This window comes from Passer domesticus, chromosome 6 (genome assembly GCF_036417665.1).
Source record: "Passer domesticus isolate bPasDom1 chromosome 6, bPasDom1.hap1, whole genome shotgun sequence".
Taxonomy (NCBI): Eukaryota; Metazoa; Chordata; class Aves; order Passeriformes; family Passeridae; genus Passer; species Passer domesticus.
The window spans coordinates 44,598,137-44,626,034 of NC_087479.1; the positions used below are offsets into that span (position 1 = coordinate 44,598,137).

Below are 27,898 nucleotides of genomic sequence, written 5' to 3' on the forward strand. Positions count from 1 at the left end.
AACAATGCAATTGGTGTGAATAAAATCACATAAAATTGCATCAATCCAACAGCAGTTTGCTGCAGGTATATAACTTTTACAGAAAAATGGGAAAAATATTCCAATAAGCTTTACTGAATTACACAAATTAATAAATTAACAAAAGACTCATATTATAGTGTCATAGGCAATAGACATGACTGACTATTCCCTGACTGAATATATGATTAAAGCCATATTCACAGGCAATGAAAAATAGAAATTTCCTTCAAGACTTGCAGAAGTGTCTCCATTACTTCAAAGGACGTAGTGGATTCAGTGATGATTACATTCTGTTCAGCCACTGAAGTAACAGATTACATGCTCATGGTATGGAATTGAAGGCAAAGTAAATTACAGAGGAAAAAAATGTGTTTTACTGTCTGAGAGGAAGGAGATTTCTGTGACGAGCAGTTTTGTCTCCCTCCATGCTGACAGCAGAGGTCATACAAAGTCTCAAGGCTCTGCTCACACAAGAAGAGGGGACCTTAGTCCAGCTTGTACCTTGCTTGCAGCAGAATTAGTCATTATGTGTTTGTCTGTAGCCTAACCTTCCTTATCTCAGTTACTTCCTTCACAGGCCTTAAAGCCAGGTTATCCAGGGGATACAGGCAGCTGAGGAATTATTCTCTTAACAGGTCTCATTTATTAGATGCTACATCAAATGAACCTATGAAATTGAGGTAGAAGTTGAACATAAATACAGAACACACGTCTGCTACACAAGTGTGCTAATGCAGCTCGGTTGCTATGGTGTAAAATGCAACACAAGGATCATGAAGACATGTCTGCCTTTTCCCATTACTGAAGAAGATGGCTGGTGATTGACTAATCCATGGGATAGGATATTGCACTGGTCCTAACAACAATGTGCTTCTACATGGAAACAGACATCAGCTGCTGCTGAGAATGTGGGAAATCAGGCTTCACCGACCCAAGTTCAGTACTTCAATTAGTCAGTCAGTCTTGGAGCTTCTGAGCCACTAATTCAGTGCTTAATTTTCTTCTTTAAGGTTTTGGTTTTTTTCTGGTACCTTTTAGGTTTCAATACATTCTGAAGTTAGCAGAAGCCTTAGTTTTGTTAAATTTGATTACAAGCATTACCTAAGTGTAATTGATTCCTCCTCAGGAGCAGAAAAATATTGCCCATATAAGTAGAAGAAATTGTTTTGTTTTCTTTTTGCCTGTTTCATTTGAATGTGGATTTAAAACTTACGACAAACACATCTTAGTAGCTCTCTAAGGAGAGTATCTCACTCTGTTTATCTGTTTAATGCATACTGCATGAAGAAGAGCAGCATAAATTTCTGATGCATTGCTCCTCCTGAATGCTATGAGCCAAACTGGGGAAGCTCTTAGACAACAGCAGAAAATTTTCTTGGATAAAAGCAGATTTCTTTTCCTATCTTTCCACATACTCTGCTGAGTTTTGAATCATGTTTTCAGACCATGGACTTCATATCTCTGGCACTGCTGCCTAGGATTTCAGTCAGAGAAAGCCTCTGCCACAGCTGCCACAGTGCTTCCTGCCCACTGCAGCCAGCCACACTTGAAATGTCCAATGCAGGGTACCATGGCTTAAAGAACTCCTGCCCACAATGTAAACACGAGCATAATCTTAAGCAATAACCAATATTTACTTTTAGGCATAATGAAATAAAAATAATTTTGGCAAGTAACATATCTATTTGCTTTCATATCAACTAAACCCGCAGTCCCTTGTGATTACCCACCTTATGCATATCACAGGTTCTCTTGGGAGTATTTTGTTCTTGTCTTTATTGTGCTGCCCACTCATGGCTCCCCAGGAGAGAGAGCATGTTTGCTGGAAAACGCAGTGAACTGTTTTCAAGTGAGCTACACCCTTTTTGTAAAATCAGCAATGAATGGCTGCGAGTTGCTCGCTGCTGAGAAAGCATGAAACCAATAAACGGTGTCAGGAGCAGTGCAGATGTCTGAAGGGAACACGCTTGTGGCCCTCACATGGATCCAGGGTACTTATCAAAATGGAAGTCATTAAAGGACTGAAACCCGAGCTAAACTCACACTAAGAAAGGGTGTGTTGTAATAAAAAGGTTGTAAAAAAATAGTTCATAGTTTTCCTATCTCCTTTTAAATTCTCTGATATATTGGAAGAGATTAATGGAGGCTTTGAAGCAAAGTTTTTTGACAACTGTCAGTGAAACAGCAGAAGCAACAAGATGGAGTTTTCTTATCTAATAAAAGTGGGTCGATTTCTCTATATCCAGGAAGAACAAATGTCTCTTTTCTCTGATTTTACTGCCTTTTCTTTCTACACTGATAGCAATCTAGAAAAAAAAAATAGTCAAATAACTCTAATTAGGAAAAACCCCAAGTCCTGCTATTCGTGCTGTCATGACAAACCAGTGTGAAGCTCAAGCACTTGGAAACAGGAGGGCCTGTGTGGAAGGCAATTTTTTTTTGCTATTTTCACCACTTCTTCACACATGTTTTTTTCTGTTTAGCTATTTAACATCAGTAATGTTGACAGGTACTTGAACAGAGTCCTGAAAAAGAAAGGACTCTGCAGTCCTGAGTAGCCATCTCCAGCAGTAACTGCATGTCTCCTCTCCAGCATCCTAATCTGTGCCTGAGTTCAAGGATTTTATTTCATAAATGAAGAGCTGAGGTATAAAGACAAAAGAAATCTCCATCTCTTCTGTCCCACTTTGGCATCCCTAACTCATACATCACTCTTCCTCTTCACTAGGGTCTGGTATGCCTCATCCAAAACTGCTTTGGTTCTGCTGAAGCTGCTTTGCCAGCACAAAGCCTGTTCCGAAGCCACTTCTTGAGCTTTCCTGCCACTTCCTAGAAAATCCGTAGGCTCCTTGGGGGTTTTCCAGCCCTAGAGTGCCGAAGTGAAGCATACAACAAAATGAGAGAGCAGTCCATGAGGTGAAATCCTTTGGGGAAGGATGAGGGAAGGAGCCTATCAGGAGCTCCCTCACAACCCAGTAATCCTTAGCTTTAACAAAGATCACTGCAACAACGGCAACTTTTCTACAAAAGGCCGCAAGTGTCTCATACACAGAAAAAGACCATCAAGGGTGAACAGCCAAAGGAGAAAAAAAAAAAAAATCAGGGAAGTGCAGAGGTAGTTCAAGGCTTGAAGGGATTTATTGCTTTACTGCTCATTTATGACGAGGTGATATAAGATATTAGGCGACAATGGCACCCCTCCGCTGGAGGGGGGGAGGCCGCGGCTCCTCCAGCGGGCTCTGACATCACCGCTCCCACACCCGCTGCTGCGGGGGAAGGACCGCCGGGCAGGTGCTGGCGCTCCCCAAAACAGGAAACCGTATTTCCAATGCCAAAACTATAAGAAGCCCAGCTCGAAAGCACTGCGTGTTGATATCGTTCTTGCTCCCGCAGCTTTACCCTTCGGTTCGGGCGCGATCCTCTCCCGAGCCACGAGAGACCAGTTTACCGTGCGGGCGTGAGCCAGCCCTCACACAGCAACTAACTCGGTAACTTTCAGTAAGGGGCGGACTTTAAATAGGAGTATTGCTGGTTGCCGCGACCCACTTCGCACCGTGCGGAGTTTATTTTACACCGGAGTATTTCGCTGTCGCGTCACGGAGTGAATAACACCGGCGCGTTATGCAGCCCTAAGCAAGGCCAGCGCTGCCTGAGGGGGAGTGCCGGCTCCATCCAGCACCGCACCACCGCGGACCCAGCGGCGGCAGCTCCACTGCACAGAGCACCGTGAGGTGTCCCCTCTCTCCTTCCCTCCTTTTTTCCGTTCCTTCCTTCCCTCCCTCCTTCCCTCTCTCTCACCTTCCCTCAGCGCTCCCCTCAGGCTCAGCCCCCGCCCCGAGGGCGAGCGCCTCGTGCTCCCCTCGCGCGCGCGCACCAATCACGGACGCCTGGAGGGGCCGCGAGCCGGGTGCGCGCGCCCGCCCTCTCCCTTTCCTACCCACCCCCGCTCCAGGGGCGGAGCCGAGAGCCGGCTCCGGCCAATCACAGGCAAACGGGCGTGAAGCGTGAGGCGCGAGCGGGCCCGCGTGCCGAGACGCCGTATAAAAAGGGGGCCGGGCGCGAGCGCGGGGCTCACTCGCCGCCGGCGCTGACGGCGGAGGGACGCACGCGAGCTGCCGCCCCCACCCGCCGCCCCAACGGCCGCCGCGCCCCCCCCCACGCCGCGCCATGAAAACCAAGTTCTGCAACGGCGACGCCGACCCGTCCCCGCTCGGGCTCCTCCTTGGCCGCGGGTCCGCCGCGACCGGGCAGCCGCCCTCGCCGCTGGCTCACCCCGACCCCGAGGGGAAGGACCCCACCGTGGCGGGCAGAGGCGTTGGTGTCGCGACCCCGCCCCCGGCGCTGCCTCCGCCGCCCGAGGAGGAGTCGCCGCCGCTCGACCCCCGGACGCGGCGCCGGGCGTATCTGTGGTGCAAGGAGTTCCTGCCGGGGGCCTGGCGGGGGCTGCGGGAGGAGCAGCTGCGCATCAGCCCCATCAGGTCAGCGCCGAGGGGGAGGTGGCCCACCCAGGGGGCGGGGACGGGGGCGCGCCGCGGGTCCGAGCCCGCACGGCGGGGGAGGCGAGGGAGGCGAGGGGCTCCGTCCTTAATTTAATTTTATTCTTATAAATCCCTCCCGAATTCGGGTTAGGGGGCGGGCTGGTGGGCGCGGGGGCGGTGCCGGCCCGGGGCGGGTGGCGGTGCGGGGAGGCGGCGGCTGCTGCTGCATCGCCGCGGCCCCGGCTCGGCCCGCGCCGGGGGAGGGCCCGCGCCCGGCCCGAGAGGGATGGAGCCGGCTGTGGAACCGCTGCACCGGGCTGCCGCCGGGGAAAGGGCCCCGAGGGGCTGGCCCTGGCTGCTCCGCGCTGGGAAGGCATCAGGTAAAGGCGCTGTACCGGCGATGTGAGTCATCTTTTACAGCACACAGTAACGAGTGCTTGTGACTCAGCACGTTGGCAGCAGAAATATGTAAATCGGGGACGTTCTGGAAGCCATATGATGTAATGTGTTGGAGATCTTTGCCTTCTTTGCAGAATTAAATAGCATCTTTATTTTGCTCTAGCTAAACCGATGTTAGTTCAGAGTTTCCCCTTTACACACTGCTTGTCTCACATCTTCCAGACCGATTGTTCTACCTGATCAAACATAGAGTCGAGGACAGTTTCAAAGGATACTGTTATCAGTTTGCTTTCCCTATCTTTCTACTTTTGTCCTACACAAATCGTGCACACATCTACCCTAGGTACCTAAGGGAACATACACAGTTGACAAAACTCTGATGTGTAAAAGTGTGGTTAAAACACATCCTGCTATTTTCTAAATTTATTTTAAAAGCCTTATTGAAAAAATTAGCAACTCACTGAGACCCAGTACAGGTAGTATTTGTTTTTTTAGATTGTTTCTCTTCACTTCACACGATCATAAGAAGTTAATGAAAGGAGAGAATTTTTGCAAAACCAATACAATTCCTAAACAGTTGACTAGTCTGATATGTCTAGTTTGAGTTGCTTAATTAAATTTTCATCTGTATTAGTGTGTGTTGCTGACTTTGGTTCTTACTTTCTAAAGCCTTACATTTTAGCACAGTTATCTTTACATTTCTTGGAAACCTCTCTTGTGAGGCAACACTTCAAAATGGCTTGGTGGTTTCCACATTTGGCAGACGAGAAGATGAGCTGAAACTTAAGAATGTATAAAGCCATGCTAATTGGTAGTTGAGGTTTTTTTGGCACAAGTCTTCTCACCACTTTCATCTCTGGAAGATGCATTTATTGGTTTGCTGATTCTGTGCATTCTCCAGTGTGTCCACTAGCATTGCAAAATCATGTTTTTGTGCAGCTGTCAGTTAAGTAGCTGGTAGCTGTATCTGTATGAGTGAGATGTGCCCTTTTGACCTTTAAACAAGCTGTTGAGTCGACTGACCTTTCAGAAGAACAGTGCCTTTTATTATGCTCCTGTATGGATTTCCTTGATAACTTTTCCAGGTAACCTTTGAAGTCTTAAATGCTACAGTGAACTTAAACTACAGCGAAACTTCTGTTATATGGAGTTCAGCATCACTAAGCACCCCACTTTAGCTTGTCTGGTATAAAAAAAGAAGAATTTCTGTGCTTTCACACACTGTGCAAGCTGAGCATTTGTTTAAGTCATGTAACTATACAGATTCTTGAGCTTTAGTCCAGTATTTCTTGTAAAGTATTTTTCAGTGTGCATAGTTCTTCTATTTAATTATTGATATTTTCACCAAAGTTTTTGTCAGAGGCTTAGAAAAGGCAGAAAATATTTTCTTTTTTCCACAAAAATCTGTCCAGCACAGTTCAGATAAAGCCAGAAGTGTAGTTAGTATAACTAACCAGTTTTTGGATTGTCTTTGAGTAGCTGACTCTGCTCTTTCTTTGATATCCTTTCCATCTGTCTCTTGGGTTTTTTTTCCAACCTGTTCACCTTCATGGTTCAAAGTTACTTCATATCTTGTCTCCAAACATCGTTTTCTGGGTGCCTGCCAAGCCACCTGGTTCTTTTCTGTCTCCTTTCTTAAGCATGTGGTGCAGCTGCCGTTTTACCCTGTTTTCTTGAGATTTCTTTTTTTCTTCTCAGTTGTTGACTTTGGATATGTAGGCCAGCCCCTGTATCCTCCTTGGTAGGCTTTTTTTTCCAGAAAGTCTTTTCTGCTTCCCCACTGTGCTGAAAGAGAGCCCAGAAGAATATTTGAAAAAGCATTGCAAGGAATGTCAGGTTAAGACTGAGAACTGCATTTTAGCCACTACGTTTTGGATCTGCTGTGGATTCTTGTAATCCAAGGTCACTGCAAGGTATTATATGTTATAGGCAAAATCACTTGCAGAAGGAAAACTTGAAAATTTCATTCATTAACGTAATCATAATGAAAATATTGCAGAAAGGCAAAGCAAAAGTTAAAGAAAATGTGGGTTGGGTTGATGGGTGTCCTTAAGGGCTACAAGAACCTCAAGAAACTTAGCATCTCATCAAGATGGACACAAGCTAGGGAAATCTGTGCTTCAGTCATTCAGATGATACACAAACATGCTGGTTTTTTAATATAATTACTGTTTAACCACAGTATTTTTACGGGAAAAAGTCACAGCATTTATTTTGTTTTCCACGGCTTTATCAATCTCAATAGATACTAGATCAGAGAAACTGAGTGTGATTTTAGATTTGACAAATACATGAGCAGCTTATTTCAAATAAAGAACTGCTTTAACTGTAAAATTCAAAATTGAAAATATGTCCCTAAGAAAGACAACAGAAGTGAGACTTCCATCAGCCATGCTGTAGCACAGGTATTCAGGTTAAATCTTTATAGCTGAATTTTGTAGCTGCCAATCCCAGTGATAGCAGCTCTTAATTTAAATTTGGAGTTTTATATTTGCTGCATGATTTTTAACTTTTTCTGCCATTGTTTTGCTTGTGCAGCATGTATATCTGACAAGACTCCAGCATCACTGAAAATAATTTACTTAGCTCTACATTGTTGTTTGTTGGATTTTACATCCATTTGTTAATAGCTTGAGCTGTAATTTGGATCAATAGCTCTGAGTGGTAAGCTGTACACTAAGAAGCACAAAGCTGCTTTTTTTTTATTGAAGCCTCATGTGAGTTACTGGTACTGTTGGAAAACTTTCTTGTTAGAGTAGACCAATGAATCACACCAAAAGGATGCTTACTGCACTTCTAATCTGTTGGAAACAAAAGGTGTGCTGTTCAAAGTTAGCTGATCAATGTGCTTCTGTGTCCAGAGGTGGCCTCAGCAACATGCTGTTCCAGTGCTCGCTGCCTGACACCATTGAGACAGTTGCAGATGAGCCACGGACAGTTCTGCTGCGTGTCTACGGTGCCATCCTGCAGATGGTGAGTACAAGCAGTGCTTTGGGAGTGGGAGGGTTTCTCTAGCTTCACTCTAATGTTTGGAGATCTTCACTGGTGGCAGTATGCAGCTTTATCTTTTAGGGAATGTTTCTGTGGTGGGGGGTAGATTGCAAGCTGACAGCAGTTTTCTTTATGGTTTGTTATTGTCTAGAACTTACATTCCTTTCTACACAGATCCTGACTGGCGTGAATAAGCTGAAGGCTCATTTGCTGTTTGTTTGGGCACTAATGTTTTGTTTATGGTCTTAAGTTTGGACTGTGGTGTTTCAGAAAAATTTGCTTCTGTACAGCATATAGGACTTTGACATAACTAGCTAGATTGCAAGGGACTAAATTGTTTATTTTTAATCTTGATAGCACTTGCAAATCTTGGAGATTAGTTGAAGGTTTTGTCAAGCTTATACACTACTCAAGCATTTTATTAGATATTATGGGTACTTGTGCTGCTAGAAAATTTGATCTATAGTTTTAGACTAAGAATGAAGTGTGAACATCAATACTGTACAGTCATCTCATTCCAAAACATGCTTTCCTGAATGTGTGAAATGCCTTATAGCTGGCACAGAAACTTAACCAGATGTTTTGTCGAACTCTTTTAATGTTACTTTTATTTGGTTAGTAAAATGTAAATAGTGTTGAAATTTGTCACACCTTAAGTGAAGTGGTTGGCAAATCTGTTTCAAATAGTAACATTTAATAGCAAGACTATTTTGTAGTCTTCTAAAGCTGACAGACTGTTACTCTAGCACTGTACAGCAGATCTTCTCTTATCCATCTCTGCTACATACTTGATTATATGGTAAATAAACAATCATAACGTAAGTGTTAACCTTATGAAAAATTGCATCTTCATAACATTACATCTGTATGTTGGCAATTGTTTGTTTGACTTAGAGGGTCTGGTTTTTTTATCCATTAATTTTATATTTTCCAGTACTCAGTCACATGCTTTGAACAACTGATCCAATATCTGCAGAAGATTTTCTGTTCCTGAGATTTCAGCCCATTCTTCCTGCTTCTGCTGTCTTGACCAAACTTAATATTAAAAGTCTCATTAGATGCTGTTGCTTTACTGACTTTGAAGTGCTCCTTTATTATTAACTTTCCCGTGGTAACAAACTTTACCAGAAATAAGGAAGATATCCCAGTGGTTTGGAATAGCATGAATTGCTTGGCTACAGCACCATATGTGTGTTGGAAAGTTCAACAAGAAAAGTGTGTAGAAGTTCAGTAATTCAAGCTTAAATAGTCTTTAGTTTCACTCTCACTAAAAGCAGAGTGAAACAAAGAGGGGTGTGAAACTTTGTTTTCAAAATGATTCCTAGGGTTGATGCTAAGTTTGGGTTATTTTTAAGAATTATTACTGGTTTCAATGTAATGCTGAGTTAATATGTAGAAAGCTTGAGTAGGAACATGGGCTGCAAAACTGTTGTAGTGGTAGAACTTGTTTCCCAAGAGCTGTAAAGAAATATGGCCTTTCCCTTATTTTTCAAAGGAAAAATAAAGTGGACTCTAGAATTTGGCTGCCCTCTTCTTCCCTCAGGGTATTTTTTAACTTGCCTGTTCTCTGCTCTTATCCACTGAAGAAATCAAAATAAATTTTTGGGCTCTAAAATCAGAACTAATTTGGTTTGAAAATTGAAAGTGTGTTCATAACTTTCTAACCTTTCTGCTCTTGGTGTTGAAGGATCTTTTGAGATGTCTAACTTCCTTTATTTCCATAGTGGCAGTGAAATGACTGCTCTTGTTGGTGCAGTTCACTAATGGTTAAGTAAGCAGAGAAAGTCCCAAGGTAAAACTTTGATTGCATTGAGGTTCACAATTTTTGTCAACAAACATTTGTCTCTTCCAGCCCCTATACCTTAAATGCAAGTTAAAATATAAGCAAACTGTTTTATTGGGTATTTTGAAAACCTCACATAGGATTTCTGAGTTTCTGGGTGGCATAAGCAGAATGTTGTGACAAGCCTGTTAAGTGGGAGTAATTTGACATTTTTAGTAAAGTTGCTTAAGTTAAAAGCTCTGTAGGAATTAAGGAACACTGCTTAAGTAAGTTGAGTTTTGATAACTTATGCTAAAATCACAACTTAATTCTCAATGACTTAATTTTAACTGCCACTGGGTATTAGTAGTTACCACTTGTTTGTTTGAGCCTTTGTAGCATGTTTTAACTCTTGTCCATTTTACCTTCTGTCGGAATTGGAGCACAAACTAGTGATATCAGTTCTTTTTCCCTTTACTGTAAGTACTGTGTATCTATGGCAACCTGCACCAAATTATTGTACATACAGAAGACAAGTTTAAGTTAAAATTTTCAATACAAGTGAAAAAATGATCTCTCATTACTAACTTAAGAATGAATCATACTGGCACCATAATTCTTTGAGCCACCTTTTAAAGGAACCTTTTTTGCAGTTTGAAAATAGCTCCAGTTTGCTTATTATGACTCTTGGAAGACACAAATGTCAGTACATGAAACTCATCCAATATAAACCATGCCAGCTGGCTAAAGCTGCCACACAGGGAAGGCTTTGTGCCTTCCTCTGTCATAGCTGATATGTTTAAGCCAATTTTTTGTGTGCATGACTGTTTTGGGGGGAGCTGGGTGGAGATGAACTGTGCTGGCTCGGCCATTATTATGAATGGTCGCACTGGCATGGATGTTTATAAATCAAGGACTTCTCTTGAGTATATCCTTGAGCAGAACTTTTTTTTTTTAAGACAAGTATTGTACTTGTGACAGGTTAAAGTACTAACCACATTAAAACTCCAATGTTTGAGGCACAATGCAGATATGTCCTACACTGAAAAAAGGGAAATGTCTTACTCTGCTTCACTTATTCTTGCTCCAGCTTAGTTGCTAAATTTAAAGAGGAGCATTGTAAAACTTGTGGCAAAATGTCTTTAACTGTTGATTGTATTCGTGTAAACAACTGAAACTTAAAGGTTATCCAACAATATGCCATTTAATGTCCCGACTTTAAAATTGGATTTCGTATTCACATCACTATAGTGTTTCTATTTAAATTCAAAATAGCATCTTGAAAATGCTAATAGGATTTCAACATAAGGTGGCATCAACCCAAAATAAGCTCAAATCAAGGTGAAATTTAAGTTCACCTATCAAAAGGTAACTCGGCTTGATTCCCATTCTTTTACACGTGTTAAAAGAACCTTGAACTCTGACTCACTGGGACTCTGTTACCTTTACAACAGGCAAAACAAAATCTTGTATACAAATGAGAAAAAACAAACCAGGATACCTAATGTTCCTTTCTGGTCTCAGTTTTTATTTGAGCAGATGCAAAATGAGTATAAATGGTTGCCACAGTTCTGTGGTAAATCTTTTTCCATACCTGCCTTGCTGCCTTTTATTTTGTCTAACTAAATAAAATGCAGACTGCTGTGTAACTGTAATTATCAACGTCTTCTGTGGTTGTTGGTGTCCATGTCTGTTTGTAGCATGGAGTAACTACAAATCCCTGGCACTGGCAGACGGCTTGAAAGAAACCAAGCACCTCTTACGGGGATATATTTGTGTTGGGTGGCATTAAGGGTGTTCTGGGGGTAATGTACCACTTTAGTTGTATATGCATGTGTTCTCTGCTGCAGGCTTGCCCATGCGATCGTGCCTAGAGCACTCTGGTTTCCAGGTGACAGACACGATTCACGGTATAGTATGAGATCTCTGAAGTGGAGCATTCTCTACAGCTTTCATTTTCTTTAGTACTGGATTTCATTGTTTAAAAGTAAGCCTTAAGTAGCACCAGCTACTGTCTGTGCATCTGAATGTTTACAGCAATAACAGAATATCAAAAAACTGTCCCTTCCTTTTCTCTGCTCCCTCATAACAGAACGGTAACTTGAAATGTGGAGGATTGGAGTTGTGGCTTTTGTAGAGCTTGAATTGGGAATTCTTCACATGCTGGATTTTTAGGACTTCAGCAAATTAGGATCAGTTCCTTCAGGTCTGACAGGGAAAAGTGATCAATGGCAGATCCTTAGAAGCAGAAATGGTCTAAAACTGGTTTTGTTCCATACACTAAAGTCCGCTGACAGCTTCTAGAAAAGCTTCTCCTGCTCAGATCACCTCTAACCTCTGAGGCAATTCATTGTAATGTTGTGATTTAAGATTTGAGTTGCAGGGATTTATCGAATTTATTTATTCTAGGGATTTCTCTAATTCAAAGTATTGCAGTATTTTGAAGTATTGAAAACTAAAGCTGAGCGAGCTCAGAAAAATTGAGTTATATTTTATTTAAGTTTTTGAGCAGAGCTCAAAGTTATGTATGAAAAAGATAAAAGTTCCTTCTCTGTACAGAATTTTCTGGTCAAGCATCATTTGGGTTTCTTGATAAGAGACTTGATCTTTCAGCTACAGAAGAAATAAATTGGGGTCATTAGGAAGAAAATGTTGAACTCAATTTTCTGTATCAAATTGCCAGATATATAAACACTGTCTGCTCATCTGAGCAAAGATCAATGTGTACTGTTTCCCATTCCATTTACATGATCACAAATTAGATTCTAAACAACTTCTATTGAATATAGTTCTTCTCCCATACTTAAACTGTAGTGAACTTTCTCGGGGCTTTGAGAATAAATCTTCCCACAATAAAAAAAAGCTCTGAACAAATATTTGAAGAAGTCTTGAAGCTGTAGAACACATGTCCTTTTCTAGTTAGTTTCCATGTAGAGAGAGCAATTAAAAAGCTCTAGCAGTTACTCAGTGATTCTCTTTTTCAGGTAATTAAAATCGCCTAATTTCTGTTGATGTAAATAGCTCCCAGAATTGGACTTTAGTTGGAGTGGGCTATTAAGAGTTATGGAAAAAGTGAAATTGATTGATTTCGCCAAGAACAAGTGAGCTAAATAGGCTGATCAAATTATGAGATGCCTTATTTTGAACCACTGCTCTCAGAGGTGAGTGTGGAATCAGGAAATAATCAAATTATACTACTTTAATCTGTTAAATTCTTAAACTTCTGGTACATAATATTGCATCCTGCAAACTGTGTTCTCCTTGCCCATGTATAGTGAAGAATTTCCTAATCCTAGGCTGAGTACATGGCCGCTTGTGAAGACTGATCCTCTCCAAGCTCCCATTCATATTTGCAAGTTCCTTACAAATTTGTATTCATTTTCTTCTGGAAACTAATGTTTCCTGCTGAGGGAACAGAAAAGAGGGATGGGATGTTGCAGAAGTCTTGTGATGACTGCAGTAAAGCCCTAACTGTCCCTTTCTAATGGCACAGTAGATGCCATTAGGCTGTCTCCAACACCAAGTTGAGGTGGACTTTTGGAACTGGCTAGCTCTTTTTACAGTATGACCTCTGGAAAGCAGATGCCAGTTCAGGTTTTAGGGAAAAGTCTAATGTGCTTACCTTCTGATTGAACTGAACCATTCTGAGAGCACCATTTATCAGGAAAGACTCCTGAATGGTGAGTAACTTTCTGTCTGTTCAAGAAAAATCTGAGTGGTATTGATGTAGACCATGCTTGTTCAGAGAAGCCCTCTGTAAATTATTTTAATGTTATTGAGTAGTTACACATTTAGCTGTAGTGAATATGTTTGGACTTTATTAATTTCCTTGAAAGTAATATAAAATAATAGTAGTTTCCATATTGTTTTGTTTTAAACTTATATAGTAGTGTTATGTGAAGTACTTGCTGAAAGACCATCGATTGTTGTTAACTATCCTTCTTCTATAGCTTCTGAAATACTGTAACTGCAGAGCTTGTTGTACTGTACTTAAGGCAGCTGGTGTTGCTTAACTGTATTCCATTAAGTTCATATTTCCACCCTTGTTTTGGACATGTTAGAGCTTTGGAACAGGAAGGTATGCACATGGTTCTGTGATTGCAATGTTTGTGTTCAGAAGGTGGAGATGCAGGCTGCCTTTATGGGCCTCTAAAGCTAGTCTGGTTTAAACAGTCAATGGTGGAATTGAAACATAAATAGCAGCCACAAACTGTCACTAATTCTAAGCAGATATTTGCTTTCTCTTCTCCTTACCTTCAAGCCCTTTAAAGGACAAGGTTTTTAATACATCTTGTATTTTTAAATGTGCAGTTCTATTAAAAGCATGTGCCATTGAGGGTTCAGTTGCTGAGGGTATGGTTTAATATTCTGAAACTGCTTTATAATGACTCTTAACAATCCTAGCACAATATGTTGTGCATGGAACTTGTTAAAGTTTTGCTAGTATACTGTGGCTCCTACTGAGACACCTTTAGCTTACGTGGGCAATTATTTCTAAGAACAATCTTGGATTTGCACAGCCAGTGGTACACTGGCTATATAGCCAAGACAGCACATTCTAAATAAGAAAATTCTAGCCACGAGACATTTGGAAAATAAGGTAATAAGCAAAAGTGCTTTGCAACCTTCTTAACATGACTCTTCCAATAGTCCTTGTAAGGCTTTTATGTAATCTCTGTAATGCGTCTCAAGTGCTTTGGCTGGAAGAATCTCATCCCAGATGTCATGCAGAGGGACTTCATTTTCTTTTAATTAAAAACATTCCTCTGAGCTTACGGTGTATTGAAATCTTGTTTGAAAGACTGGGAAACAATAAAAATAAGTGAAAATCAGGTGTTTATGTGAGTGGCTTGGTCGCAGTGGCACATCCTTTTGAAAGATTTTGGAATTGTTGAAAGTGTGGTGGTCAGAGGTCAGATGGATACTAGTGCTGTAGCTGTCACAGATCTGAGACAGTGTTGAGACTTTTAGTTAACTGTAGCTGGTACTTCTACTCCCTTTGTTCTGGTGGTTGCAGGTTAATAACTTGAAATTTCATCTTCTCATTGTGTTTGCTTTTTCTCATTCATAGAGGTCGTGTAATAAGGGGGAGTCTGTACAGTCTCAGAAGGAAAATGACTTGCAAGTGAGTAATTAAATTTGCTTATTTCACAGAATTTTGTAGATTATAGGGAAATGTGGTGATCCTGCTTGTTTTAAACCCGTAGTTATTCCACCTGGACTGTGTCTAGAAAATGTAAAAAGTAATGAATAAAAGAAATTTATTTGCTCACAGAAGCAACATTATGTGAGTGTCTGGACATAGTTTGGAAAGATTCAAGCATCCCACATTATGAAGCATCCCCAGTTCTACCCTAAACCTAAATGGTTTCTTATCCTTTTAAATATTGGTATCAGTACTGCTATTTCTAGTATTAGACTCTTCTTAAGTAGATGAACATCAGTTCTCTGCTTTACCTAATTCCTAATTTTTTAATACTTAACTCATCTGAGAAAAGTACATGGAGCTGGAGAGAACTTGCTCTTGAACATGAGGAGTTCTTGATTAGCACTGTGCTTGGATCATCTCTGCTCTGCAAACTTTCAAGTTCTTGCATTTGGAATAATTTCTTCTGCAGCATAATGTTTAGCTGATTGTATCTTTTCCTAAAGTCATCTGAGCAGGATTTGGTGATTTAGATTTCTACCCTGGCAGTAACTTTTCAGTAAGGGATAACATTGCAGCATGCTAGCCAGATGCCTTGGTTGTTATGTACTGGTTTCAGCTCATAATGATTTTGGCAGTGACTAGGGAAAAGTACATTTTACTCAACTGATAAGTGCTGCTTTTCTCCCCTTGTATTTTTTGCCTTCTGGGAATGCTATTTGAAATGTTTTCAAGCATTTGTTTGGTTTTGGTTTTCTTTTTCCTAGTGAGTTGAAACTGGTTTTAAATTTTTTTGTTGCTGAATGACTGCTTTTGAAGTTTTGTTGAACTTTGTTTAGCTTACTGGAACAGCTTCAATCAGTTGAACCAAAATTGAACTGAAAAATGTACTGGTTTGGTACCTCAGTTTTTTTCAAAGATGAAAAATTGAGGTGACTTGATTTCTCCTCACAATCATGTAAAAAAAGAGTTAAAGTTATAAAAAGTCCCCAAAAGTCCAAACAAGCCCCACCCTGGTGACAGAAGTTCATAGAAGTTTTGAAGTACAGGAAACAAGGTTTTAAACTTCAGAACTTCATTTGTGGTATTTGTTGCTTGAAAATCCTGGTTCTCTTCTGATAGGTTTTCTGCTATTAATCTCATAGTGCTGAAATTTCACTGTTGAATCCATGTTTTCAAGAATTACTGTCAGGATGGATTTGTTAATTTTCTTATGTCTAGGTTGCAAAAGGAGATTATATTCTTTAGAGAGAATAAAATTCTCTGGGTTCACTAACAAAGTCATTGTAGCTTCTGAGCTGCCTGGTGTGTGACAATTGTGTCTAGACATTGGATAGTCTTCTGTCAGCTCATAAGGGCTTTTAACAGGAAATTGTTTTACTTTAGTTTTGCTGTAATTTGCAGTAGTTTTTCTTAATATATGACTGCTTTATATATTTTACAATGAAATTTTTGTTAAAGCAGGAAAAAAGCAGAAGCTTCAGTTCCAACTGAAGTGTATAAAGGCTTCTGATCTCTCCTTGCCTGTATGGGAGTTGCCTCCTGGGAAAGTCTTGTAAAAATGTGTATAATTGCTAGGTTTGAAATAAAACATTGATTGCTAAGTATTCATTTAAAAATATGAGTGGTCCCATCTTCTCTTGAAATCTAAATACAAGTGCTTGTGGATGAATCTCTGAAACTGGTCAAAATTGAGAGCTTTAGATCTTAAAATGTTGTCTTGGTAGCGTAAGTATTTTGCAAAGTGTTTAAATGCATTGAGGTACATAATGTCATTGGCTACAATGCTTGATCCTTTGAAGTTATCAGGTGAACATTAATCTGAAGAGTCCAGATACCTAGATTTGTTCAGTGTCCATATGAAGTATGCTATAGAATTTCTTTCATGTCCTTTAGTAGTTTATTTCCACACCTCTCCTGTGTTTGACAGTAGTGTATGGAATGGAGACTTGGTAAAAGGTCCCTTGGGTATTATGAAGGAGAAACCTTTGTTACCTCTGTGAGATTACATGGATGGTATTGTTGCAAAACTCTTATTGGAGTGGCATTCAAACAACCACTGGGTTTCAGTAGAGGAAAGTTGTGCTTGTCACTTCTGACGCATGAAGAGATGTTTTAATGAATAACGGGTTTTTTTGTACTTCCTGTTATCCAAGAATAGTGAGTTGCTTTTCAGTTAGATATGGAAGTAAGGAACTGATACCTTAATGGGAACAGACTTAAAAACACCTGGTGTTGTACCAGGTGCAGTCGAAGTCAGTGTTGGTTAATAATAGAATAGACATTCAGTAGCTTGTAACTAATTTCCTTCTTGGTGCTTGGCATTAGGTTTCAGAACTGAATGGAAGAGTTCAGACCTGTGATGGTGAGGGCATGTGAAATAATTAAAAACATATTTTTGATGTGTTAGTGGGTAAAGTATTTGGTGCTTTGAGGAACTGGGATGAAAAAATTGTGGAGATGCAATATATTCATATGCAAATTGTCTTAAAGTCTCAGTGCTGCAGAACACAGTTACATGAGTCTTTACTACACTTCAATATGAAACACTAGAGTTTATTGAAGATCTCAGAAGAATGTGTGGGACAATAATAAAACTAATTTATCAACGGTGCTGCCTGGAGTGTACTCAAGAGTGGAACTTGTATAGAGTTATATAGTGTCTGATACTGTGATGACTGCAATAGTGCAAAAGGATCTGTGGTCAGAAATACCTTAGAGGTTTCTTAATGTTGTGCTCTTCATTCTCATACGTTTAAGTGGATCTGACTTTGAGATGAGCTGCTCAAAAGTAGGCAGAGGCTTGGCAGATCTTTAGGATTTGAGCAGAGCTGGATTCTGGTGAACATAATTTCTAGAAGTAGATATTTATAATGTGACCTCTGTGCTTACAGATAATCTTGCCCCTCCAGAAAGCTACACTTCAGTGATTTTTAACTGTGTTTTTGAGACTAAATATTTCATATTTTAATATGAATTTAAAAGTCAATAGAAAAGTTATCTGCTTGTTGTTGTTATGAACCAAGCCTATTGCTGTATAAAAACTTTAGAGACAAGTTACTGAAACTTGAAGTATGTTTGGTGGTACAAAGGGAAGAACATTCATTCACACACACTCCTTAGCAGGAGCTTAAATTACTTCCTCACTTAAAAAAAAAAAGAAACAACAAAAAACAAAACAACAACAAGCTTAGGATTTCCTTTGATTAAGCACATTCTAAGTTGTTCTTCTAAATGAAAAGTGTTGTTCAGTTTGTTCACTTGTGTAGCTAAAATGTTCTTTTGAGAGGTAGTGTTCTGAAGAGTACTAATATAGTTGATATAGGATAATATTTGTAGTTCCTGTGTTGTGGTTCAGTGGGATGAGCTCCTCCAGGACATGAATTTGCAGCGTTCGCTCAGGTTAGAGAGAAGAGGGTGTTTTGGTTTTTGCAGTTTTCCTTTGACCTGGCCCACCAAAGTTAAGTAACACGGATTTTCTTCCCCAGCTTTAAACTTGAAAGCAAAATACTTGTATTTTGTATTGCTCCCATGCTGACTAGAAGTTATTAATCAAGAAACTTTGATTAGCAGAATGTTGAGTCTTTTCAAAGTCAGCCTTAAAATGTCTCACTTGGTAACAGCTTAGCTGTTGCGCACACCCACGTTAATTTCTGTGCAAGCACCAACTCATGCTTTCATTTCTTTGGTAGGGAGCAGAAGCCATGGTTCTGGAAAGTGTTATGTTTGCCATTCTTGCAGAGAGAGCGCTCGGCCCTAAGCTCTATGGAATCTTCCCACAAGGGCGACTGGAGGAATTCATTCCCGTAAGTCCTGCTCATAATTAGTTAGTGGGCTGCTGGAAGCTGTTTTAGTTGATCATGTCTAGAAGGTCTCTGGACTGCCCAGAAAGCAGGGATGTGGGAATGGAATACTTGGCTGCCTGTAGTAATTGCTGTCTGTAATTTGATACAGTTAGAGTGGGTGTTGGAGAGCCCCACTGTAGCTTTTGCCAGGGGGAGATATCTAAAAACTCTTCAACTCTAGCAGAGGCTAATAAATGAAGATAAAAAGCCTATTAGGTACCAAACATAGCATGGGGAAGCTGTAGAGTAACACTTCCCTTTAACAGCAACAAGAGCAGACGCTTTTGATGTTCTTAAATATTTATACTTGATCTGCTTTGAAGATATTCTTAGTGTGAGATGTGATACTCCCCAGGTCTTGAATCTAGAAGTGAATTGATTAAGTTGTTAGTAGGGCTGGCTAACAACTTTGCAAAGGCAGCAACTTTGTAAGCTCATCTGTGAGCAAAAGAGTATTGCTTGAGTACTATGCTAGAATTTCACACTATACTGCATGGAGCTAATGCTTTATAACTAGTCACAATTCTGTAACTCATCAATTACCTGTATTGTAAGAATACTGTATTTTATTACAGAGCAGGAAACTGAGCACTGAAGAACTTAGCTTACCTGACATATCTGCTGAAATAGCTGAGAAGATGGCCAGGTTTCATGGCATGAAAATGCCATTCAATAAGGAACCTAAGTGGCTTTTTGGAACAATGGAAAAGTAAGTTATGCAATACTTCATGAGAAAAAAGGTGACCCACTGTAATTTTGATAAGCAGATCATTCTTCCTGAATGCCTGAGAACACAAGCTTTCACTGTACCCAGAAACTATCACATGAAGGACTTCAGTTACCTTGAAGAACAGCAATGTTTTCTACAGTAACTCTTTCAAACTTGCTTGATTTTAATTTAAATAGTATAGGAAGAATAATATACTCATTGTTACAAATCCTTTATTATTGTCTCTTTTCTTACCAGGTATCTAAATCAAGTGCTGAGAATTAAATTCACCAGAGAATCCCAAACCAGAAAACTGAACAAACTTCTCAGTTACAATCTCCCCCAGGAAATGAAAAATCTAAGGTAGGCTTATTTTGTCTACCACTATCTTCTAATCTCCACAGTTTCTGGATGGATTTTTGTATACTTGTTCAGATATGTTATACAGTATAACACTTTATTTTCATCTTACTTTGCAAGCTGGGGATTCTTTTTGGTTCTGTGACCAACGTGAGTCTCATACAAATACAAAATTCTATGATGAAATAGCTGATCTGACTTACTGATCATGAAGTCAAACTTTATTGTGCTGATGTTTTGTCCTAATTAAGAAAATAGGCTGTTGCTGGGAGGGAATAGTGTTTCTAATTCTTACAACAAAATTACCTGGAAGTGGAAATTATCTTAGTGATTTGTTACTTAAAAGATGCTCTGTTGCTTTTTTTCTAGAGCTATGCTTGAAGCTACTTCTTCACCAGTTGTATTTTGCCACAATGATTGTCAAGAGGGTAAGCTGCTAATATTTGTGTTGCTCAGTGATGTACTTGAGCCTTTTCTGGTGACTTGTTTGCTCTCTGAGAGGTAGCCACGTTGTGGAGGTACTGCTCTGACTGGTGTGCTACAGTACCAAAGCAAAGTATGGGCTTCTGCAGCCCTTCAGGCTTTTTCAGAGAGCTCTGGTGTCGTGACTGGGTTAAGCCAAGAATGTACTCATGCTCTGTTAGTACAGAGCAGTTGATGATGGGAGCCTTGTGTTTTCTGTTTAGCCCATACCTGGCTTTGCTGCCATATACATGATCAGAGTAGGATATACTGGAGTCATTCTAAAAGAAAGATGGCTAAGGAGTGCAGTGAGTGGTGAAAGTGGAGAGTAGGGCAGTTTGATATGGCTGGTTTTAATTTGTAGTGGTAAGAAACATTAGGAAAAGGTTATCCACCTTTTTTTTAGTGTTGTCTGGGAGTCATGGAAGGAATAACATTTTTCCTGAGCCAGTTACTGAAAAAGATGAGGAGGAAGCAAGGCTGAAGGTGTGTTGGGTATGCTGTGTCACCTGAACAGTGGGTAAGCTGGGCTGAGCTGGAAGGCTGCTCTAGTGGCACTGTGTGCAGGGCTGTTCTGTTGTCACTGGTCCCAGCTTTGTCAGCTATGGCAGAGGAACTGCCCGGGAGGGTAGGCACAAGGATGGGCAACACAAGGGGACAAGGCCACTAACCTGTCAGTAGTGGTGGAGTTTGAGGTCTCCTTGCTGATGTGGCAAGGTGCACTACTGCAGGAGTCAGAGCATAATAGGGCTGAGGCAAGCTGGGAAGCCTAAAACTCTGAGGGGTTTGAGGGATGTGTGAGAAATACTGAGCTGCTTTTTCTGTTGGTGCAAGAGTGTGGCATGGAGAACAGATGTACCTGCAGAGTCACACTACTGCAGAACATGACATTGCTCTACAGTTATTTACTAACTGCTACTTGGCAGAGGCAGACTTGATGTCTTTTAGATGAATTATAGTGACTGTGTGACTTGAAAGACACATAAGCAATTGCCTAAACTTTCTGTATAGGTACTGGTTGTGCCATGTATTAGAACAGTGGAGTGATCAGACTGACTTTCAGGCTGCTGAGAAGCAATTTCTGTCCCAAGTGTTGTATGATCAGTGGTACTGCTATGCTGACATGAGAGATGCTGTGAAATTTATAGATCTCAAGCTGTGCAAAGAAACAAGGCAGCAAGGACTACTAAGGCTGACAGGACTACCTGAGCCAACTAAAGTGGGGAAAGAGGATCCTTGAGAGAACAAATCTGCCTCTCCCTGTGCAGAAAAAACTTTCTTGCTTTCAGCTTTACAAGGTAAAGCTATCTCAACTTCCAGAGAGCTGGTGAACAGCAGTGCAACTTGGCTTTAACTAAACCCAGCTGGCAGCTCAGCCCCACAGAGCCACTTGGTCTTCCCAGTGAGATTGGGAAGAGAATTGGAGGGGTAAAAGTGAGAACTCACAGGCTGAGATAAAGGCAGTTAATTAGGGAAAGCAAAAGCTGCTCACACAAGCAAAGTAAACAAAGGAATTAATTCACTGCTGCCCACAGGCAGGCAGGTGTTCAGCCACCCCCAGGAGAGCAGGGCCCCATCACACACAACAGGGGAAGACAAACACCATCACTCCAAACATCCCTTCTTCTTCCTTCTTCCCACTCTACATAGTGAGCAAATAGTATGGAATATTTCTTTGGTCAGCTGTATCTCCTCACAACTCTGCCTGCATGCTGGTCCCTTTTTGGGCTGGGCCGTGAAGCACAAAAGACCTTGACTCTACAGAAGCACTCAGCAACAACAAAAAATCCCTGTGTTATCAACACCACAAATCCAAACATAGCCCTGTGCCAGGTACTATGAAGAAAGCTAACTACTCCTGCCAAAACCAGCACACCTATAACTTCTCAGTGCAGATATAAGGGATAACTAGGATTAGCTGAACAATGTTCCTTGAGATACACAGTATTGCCTTTTCCTGATTTTTCTGCATTATTAAATATGCAGTATTATCTTAATTTTCAGGTAATATCTTACTTCTGGAAGGCAAAGAGAGTTCAGAAAACCAAAAGCTGATGCTCATTGACTTTGAATACAGCAGCTATAATTACCGGTAAAGACTTTATTTTCTCTTCAGCATGGGAGTGTGTTCCTTTCTGCATGCTGCAGGGAGGCCAAGTGCTGCATTACTGATTGTTTGTCCATTTTAGTCAATTGTGTGGTTTGATAGTGGTGGTTAGCAAATATAACTAATCAAAACAGTTCTGATGCTGTTGAGTTTAGGCACACAGCAGAGGCAAAGTTCTTGTGGCTTCTTGATTGTTCAGACTAGAGTGTTTGTTATGCACAAATGGCTTCTTGCTTGCATGTCAAAACTTCTTTCTAGTGGGAAGCTGAGGAAAAGGGTAGATTTTGTGTGCATATGTATGTAAGGCAGCTTTGTTTTTGGTTTTTTCTGTCCTTTCTAATGACTTTTTGATCTATGCAGATGAGAATACAAGTTTTTCACTACATGATTATGCAACATGCTTGTTTTTCTTCCCTCAGCTATCTAGTCAAGTGTTTTTAGGGATGATCTAAGTATCTAAAGTAACTGGGATTAAACACCACCATAGCTGGAACATAATAAAACCGTGAATTCCAATAATGTAAAAGTGCAATATGTTAAAAACTTTAAATATGATCTCTTTGCCTGCAAGAATGCCAATATTAGATATGTCTGACTTCACACTGATACTCAAGTATTTTTACTGTCTCCATTGGTATAAAGTTTGGTAGCAAAGTCTAATATTTTCATGTAGCTGGTAGTTTTCATTCTTAACTGCCCCTCTTTACTGTTTTATAATAACTTGAAAAAAGTTGTTTGCTGGTTATCAATTCTCTACCTCCAGCAAAACTGCAGTAAATTCTGAGTAGCCCAGTGCTTTTAAACTTGATTTTGGGATTGCTTAAAAAAACCCAGACTGCCAATTTGCAAATATTGAGCTACTTTGTCTTTATTTCTTTTTCAGAGGATTTGACATTGGAAATCACTTCTGTGAATGGATGTATGATTACTCATATGAGAAGTACCCATTCTTCAAAGCCAGTTTTCTTAAATATCCTTCGAAGAAACAGCAGGTAGACACAAAGGACAGTTAAATGCCAGTGTCCAGTCTTCATATCTTAATGCTTTTTCCATTCTTTTTTAGACGTACTGTGTCCCAAGAGATTTCCTCCATGACTTCAAGAGCAATACTTAATCTAATCCTGACTAACTTTGCTTTAAAAATCATAGTAACTTAATAGCTATTTAGAATATTTACTATGTGTGGTGTAGCCATCTGCCACAAAAAGTCCAGTAATGGTAGACTCCAACTATGAAATTAGTTGACAGTAGCAATATGCTGTCTGTCCTAATATTATAACTTTTCTTAAACCAGACTTTCAAGCAATTGTTAAAAGCACCATTAATCTTAAAGCTAACTCCAACTCTGTTGATGGCTGGAAAAAAATAAATGCCAACTTATTAGAAGGTCTGCCTAGGCCTGAAAGAAACAAATATATCTTGAGATGAAATTATATAACTCAGTTGTTTACTTGCCTTCCAGCTTCATTTCCTCTCCAATTACCTGTCTGCATTCCATGATGGCTTCGAAAATCTGAGCGATGAAGAGAAGTCTGAACTAGAAGAAGAAGTGTTGGTAGAAGTTAACAGGTAACTTGCCTTGTACAACTGTATCTTCAGACTTGCACTGTGGTACCTATACTTGTGCATATCTCACTGGTGAGGAACTTGAGCCAAGAGAGGTTGAAAGGTGTTTGCATGTGATAAAGAATGATCTGTCCACTGTAACATTAGATATGTGATATACACTAATAGTGGAGTAAACAGAATACTACTCAATGGGGCATTATTTTTGGAGTATCATAGTTGAAAAAAAGGTATGGACATCCCCAAACTAGGGAATACTGTTCTAAGAGGACATGGAATTAAGGTGTTGTGACTTAGCTGGGTATTTACTTCAATAACATAGCCTTGTAATTTCAGGTTTGCCCTTGCATCACACTTCTTCTGGGGTCTGTGGTCTATTATACAAGCAAAGATCTCATCCATTGAGTTTGGGTACCTGGTGAGTTTTATAATTGTAGTTTTACACAACTGAAAATGAATGTACCTGTGGTGCATTATTGAAAATGCAATGGAATGGCCTCTCACAAAACTAGTATCTTCTAAGTGGTGTAAAGCTTTAAAAATCCTTTCCTTACTAGTTAGTGCTCTTTCCTTAAGAATGTAAACAACATCTAAGATCATAAAAACTTCTGAAATTGTTCCCATGGTTACGTAGAGAGTGTAAAGCCTTGTGTCTGGCTACATTGCAGCATTATTCTGCAATAAGACATCCCAGGCAAGAGAGAGGCCAACATGCAGTGAGAATTTCAAACTAAGTGCAAACTTAAAGTGCACGTGTTGTCCCATGGTGATGTTCAGTGTGCAGCAATATCTGTGCCAGGTAGCAGCTCGCACTTGAGAACCTGATCAGTCCAGCTCTTGGTCTGTGCTCAGTGTACTGTGAAGTGATAGGACTGGCAGGTACATGGAATATCTTACTGGAAGTGTTGCAGGAGCCAGCCTTTTCAGTCAAGTCCTGGCCTTTTTAGTACCTGTTTTTTCCGACATTTTGGCAGCAGCTAATTGTGTTAGAGTTGGAACAAAACTGGAGGAAATTTTAAGAAGCCAGAACACCTCTGGAGAGATTATCCTTCTGAATAGAGCTAATTAGTGCATTGAGATGATGGATTAGGAAAGTAACACAGTTAATACCTCATTGTTTCCCCATCCCAAAAAAGAAAACAGCTGTTTACTGTATTGAATACTGACTGTCCCTTATTTCTCCAGGAATATGCATTATCCAGATTTGATGCCTACTTTGATCAGAAGAGGAAGCTGAAGGTGTGAATGTGGGAGGAGTGGCCTGTTGGTTACTGTATGAAGAGGGCAGCTGAACAGAACTTTCACTGTGCTTAGGCTACTGTATCTCTAATGAAGGTGTCACTGAATTCCAGTTCCTGGGAATGCAGGTGTACAGTACTGAGGACTATAAAAATTACTTGTTTACAGTTCCATTAATAGTTGGAATGAGATTGGGAGGCAAAAGTAAAATATGACCATGCAATATCTTTAAATCTTTTCAATCTAGGAGCTATTTTGTATTATGGGAGAAGCTTAAAATTAGGTGTCAATACCACATGCATCAGAGTAAACCTGCTGTGGGTACATTTTTGGGGGATGTTGGCATTCTGGTTTGTGTTGTAAGTGGAACAGCTGTAAAAGCTGATTTGTAGACACTGCCTCTTAAGGAAAAGCGAAGGAGACAACTGCTAAGCTGTGAAGTAGGCTTAAAAACTTACTGTGAGTTTAGGTTCACCATGCCCCAAGAACACTATCTTCAAAGCTGCTGATACCTTACACCACTTTAACCAGAAACAACTAAACACATGGAAGCAGTGTGCTTTAAAGTGTGGGTGACACACACATGAATGTTTCTCTTAGGCTGGTGTGCCTGGGAAGTGAAGTACGAATGAGCTTTGAACTGGACATTCTGAAGGAGTTTGTTTTGAACTGTTTGTTCCATGTCATTCAAGAACATGCTTTAGCCCAGCCTGGTTCTCTTAAAATGCTGTGTCCTGCACAGGGGGTTCTGTGGGCTGGCAGCACTGGGAAGAGTGCCTTGAATTGCTCTAGCAGCTCCCCAGATAACTGGATTGGCATTGACAGTACTGGTAATTGAGGCCCATCTCTCTTGTGTTGCCACAGTATATGGCTGTAATAAATAGAGCCAAAGCCTGTGGAGAGCATTTCAGGAAATTGCTGTTCTGCCCATCCAGTTCTTACGTGGCTTGAGAGGTGCTTTTCTTGCACCTTCAATTCTCATCATGTTCCAAGAATCCAGTAAAGTTGAGCATCTTGTGGGGAACAATAACATGTATATTGAAACTTGAGTATAATCTGTGTACATGCCATCTAAAGACTTCTTTTGATTTTTGGGAGCTTGTTTATTTTGAATGTTATTTGTTTGTGCTTTCTAACACACTGTATTATAAACAAACTTCTAAGTTTACCCTTTTTGACTTGTATAGCAAATACTGTTTGAAGCGGCTGAAAAAATGTGCAGCATTTCATGTACTGTATAGCAGAACTTGTAAAAGCTGTCATGTTACTCTCTTGTACAGAGAATCATTTTCCATACATTGTTATTAATACTTTATAATAAATATAAAGCACTTAAAACCACTGTTGTTGATATTCTTGTGTCTCTGTTACAGCTGCAGGATAAAATAGATGCCATTTCTGGCCTTAATCTGAGTCCTTGCAAAGGCAGACTGAGATACAGGTTTATTGCTCTGGGATATCTTCTACTTATATGTGTCTTCAGCATTTATTGTAGAATTGAATTCTAATAGGAAGTGTTTAAAGCAGGCAATGAAAAGCAGACTGGACATCAGTTTCTAAGTCTATAGCTTTAGAGGTGGGAAGAGTTTTAGTTGAAGCACTTCACTCTCTCTGCCCTGTTGACTTACCTTCAAAACAAAGTTAAAAGGTACCAGCACACACTGAATTTTACTACAAACACTTTATGTGGTGTGCCAGTGTGAACAGTCAGGTCTTTTCTCCAGCCTGCTGAAGGCTTCATTTACAGTATTGTTGCACACAGCAAACCCAATGGAAATGGCAGTATAGAGAAAGGGGTGGGAACAAACAGTTCAGAATGAGGCTTTGCAGATAGTTAAAAAATATTATTGAAAAGTAAGAGGTGTCTGGAATCTTGGCAAGTATTCCAAGGGCAAATTCAAGTTCTTGAGAAATCACCCATGGATACTGACTCATCACTTCAAGTTTCTCAGAACCAAATAGGGAAGAGGACTCGGTCACAGTAATGATAGCTGTAACAAAAGGTGTGATTGGAGGGGATTCCCTTTAAGGGAGTTGCAGTGCCTCTTAAATTCAGAGAGGAAACTCAAGTTCTCTGGTGAGATGCTTTGGGTAAGTCCCAGAACTGCAGCTGTACACCAGTGCTTCTACTGTGGTCTCTCAGGGTGAGGAAAGACCTTGAAGGAAAGCAAAGCATGCTCCAGCATGTGCCTTCTGTAATGTAAATTGGTTTTTAAAAGGATGGGATGCCCCTGAGTGTGGTGTGGGGACATAGTGAAGTCAACACGTGTGAGAAGAGACAATGCTTAGTTACCTCCTACTATTTTTTTCAGTCTTGCCTATTGGTGGCAAGTTCCTTCTGTTTTTTTGGAGAACTTGGGGTAGACAAAGGAACTGGAGTAAAATGTTCTTAGTCGCTGAATGTTAAAGCTGATTTACAGACTGATAAAGCAGCTATTTAAATATGCTGGCATTTCATACGACTTGGTAAAAAGGTAGTTAAGTATTTCTTAGTTTTTAACTTCAAAATGTTATTGTCAAGCTGCTGTGCTTTTCAGAAAGGCAATTTAAAAACTACTGATTGATCTTCCTTTCAGTTGATTTGTAAAAACAATTTGTGCTTGAGCTCTTGCTTGAAACTGCTGGGTTTTATCTCCACTTTGTGAATTCTTGTCTCTGGACCTGCTATTAACTGGTAGAAATGTGACTTTTGGTATGAGTTAAAAGAACATTTGTTACTTCTAAAGGAAGCTATTGCTTGTCTAGCCAGACAGCTCAGCCATTACTTGGAGGTAATTCAGTGGGTAATTGGCCTAGTTTAGTGTGTACCCCCA

The 27,898-nt window shown here is 40.4% G+C and overlaps 1 protein-coding gene and 1 long non-coding RNA gene across 12 annotated transcripts in view; one reads left to right on the forward strand and one right to left on the reverse strand.

The window, feature by feature from the left end:
• LOC135303358 (uncharacterized) overlaps window positions 1–3,974 on the reverse strand; it is a 56,640-nt gene extending 52,666 nt beyond the window's left edge. For 7 of the 8 annotated variants that reach the window (XR_010364843.1, XR_010364842.1, XR_010364841.1 and 4 more), the window contains exons 1-2: window positions 3,820–3,974; window positions 1,752–2,887 (exon numbers count right to left, since the gene is read on the reverse strand). This is a non-coding gene — a long non-coding RNA (uncharacterized LOC135303358). The remainder of the gene's footprint in view (window positions 1–1,751; window positions 2,888–3,819) is intronic. The other variant, XR_010364840.1, reaches the window with a different exon arrangement.
• A 127-nt stretch (window positions 3,975–4,101) lies between these two features.
• On the forward strand, window positions 4,102–26,426 carry CHKA (choline kinase alpha). 4 transcript variants are annotated; one of them, XM_064425087.1, is made up of 12 exons: window positions 4,132–4,499; window positions 7,760–7,871; window positions 14,723–14,776; window positions 18,490–18,603; window positions 19,218–19,351; window positions 19,610–19,714; window positions 20,081–20,139; window positions 22,178–22,265; window positions 23,164–23,272; window positions 23,743–23,849; window positions 24,183–24,264; window positions 25,032–26,426. In XM_064425087.1, the coding sequence occupies exons 1-12, from the start codon at window positions 4,189–4,191 to the stop codon at window positions 25,089–25,091; spliced, it is 1,335 nt and encodes a 444-aa protein (XP_064281157.1). In that variant the 5' UTR covers window positions 4,132–4,188; the 3' UTR covers window positions 25,092–26,426. The 4 variants fall into 4 exon arrangements, with proteins under 4 accessions (XP_064281158.1, XP_064281157.1, XP_064281159.1 ...); XM_064425090.1 differs by lacking the exon at window positions 4,132–4,499 and adding an exon at window positions 4,731–4,879; XM_064425088.1 differs by lacking the exon at window positions 14,723–14,776 and having other exon boundaries at window positions 4,102–4,499.
• The last annotated feature ends 1,472 nt before the right edge of the window (window positions 26,427–27,898 follow it).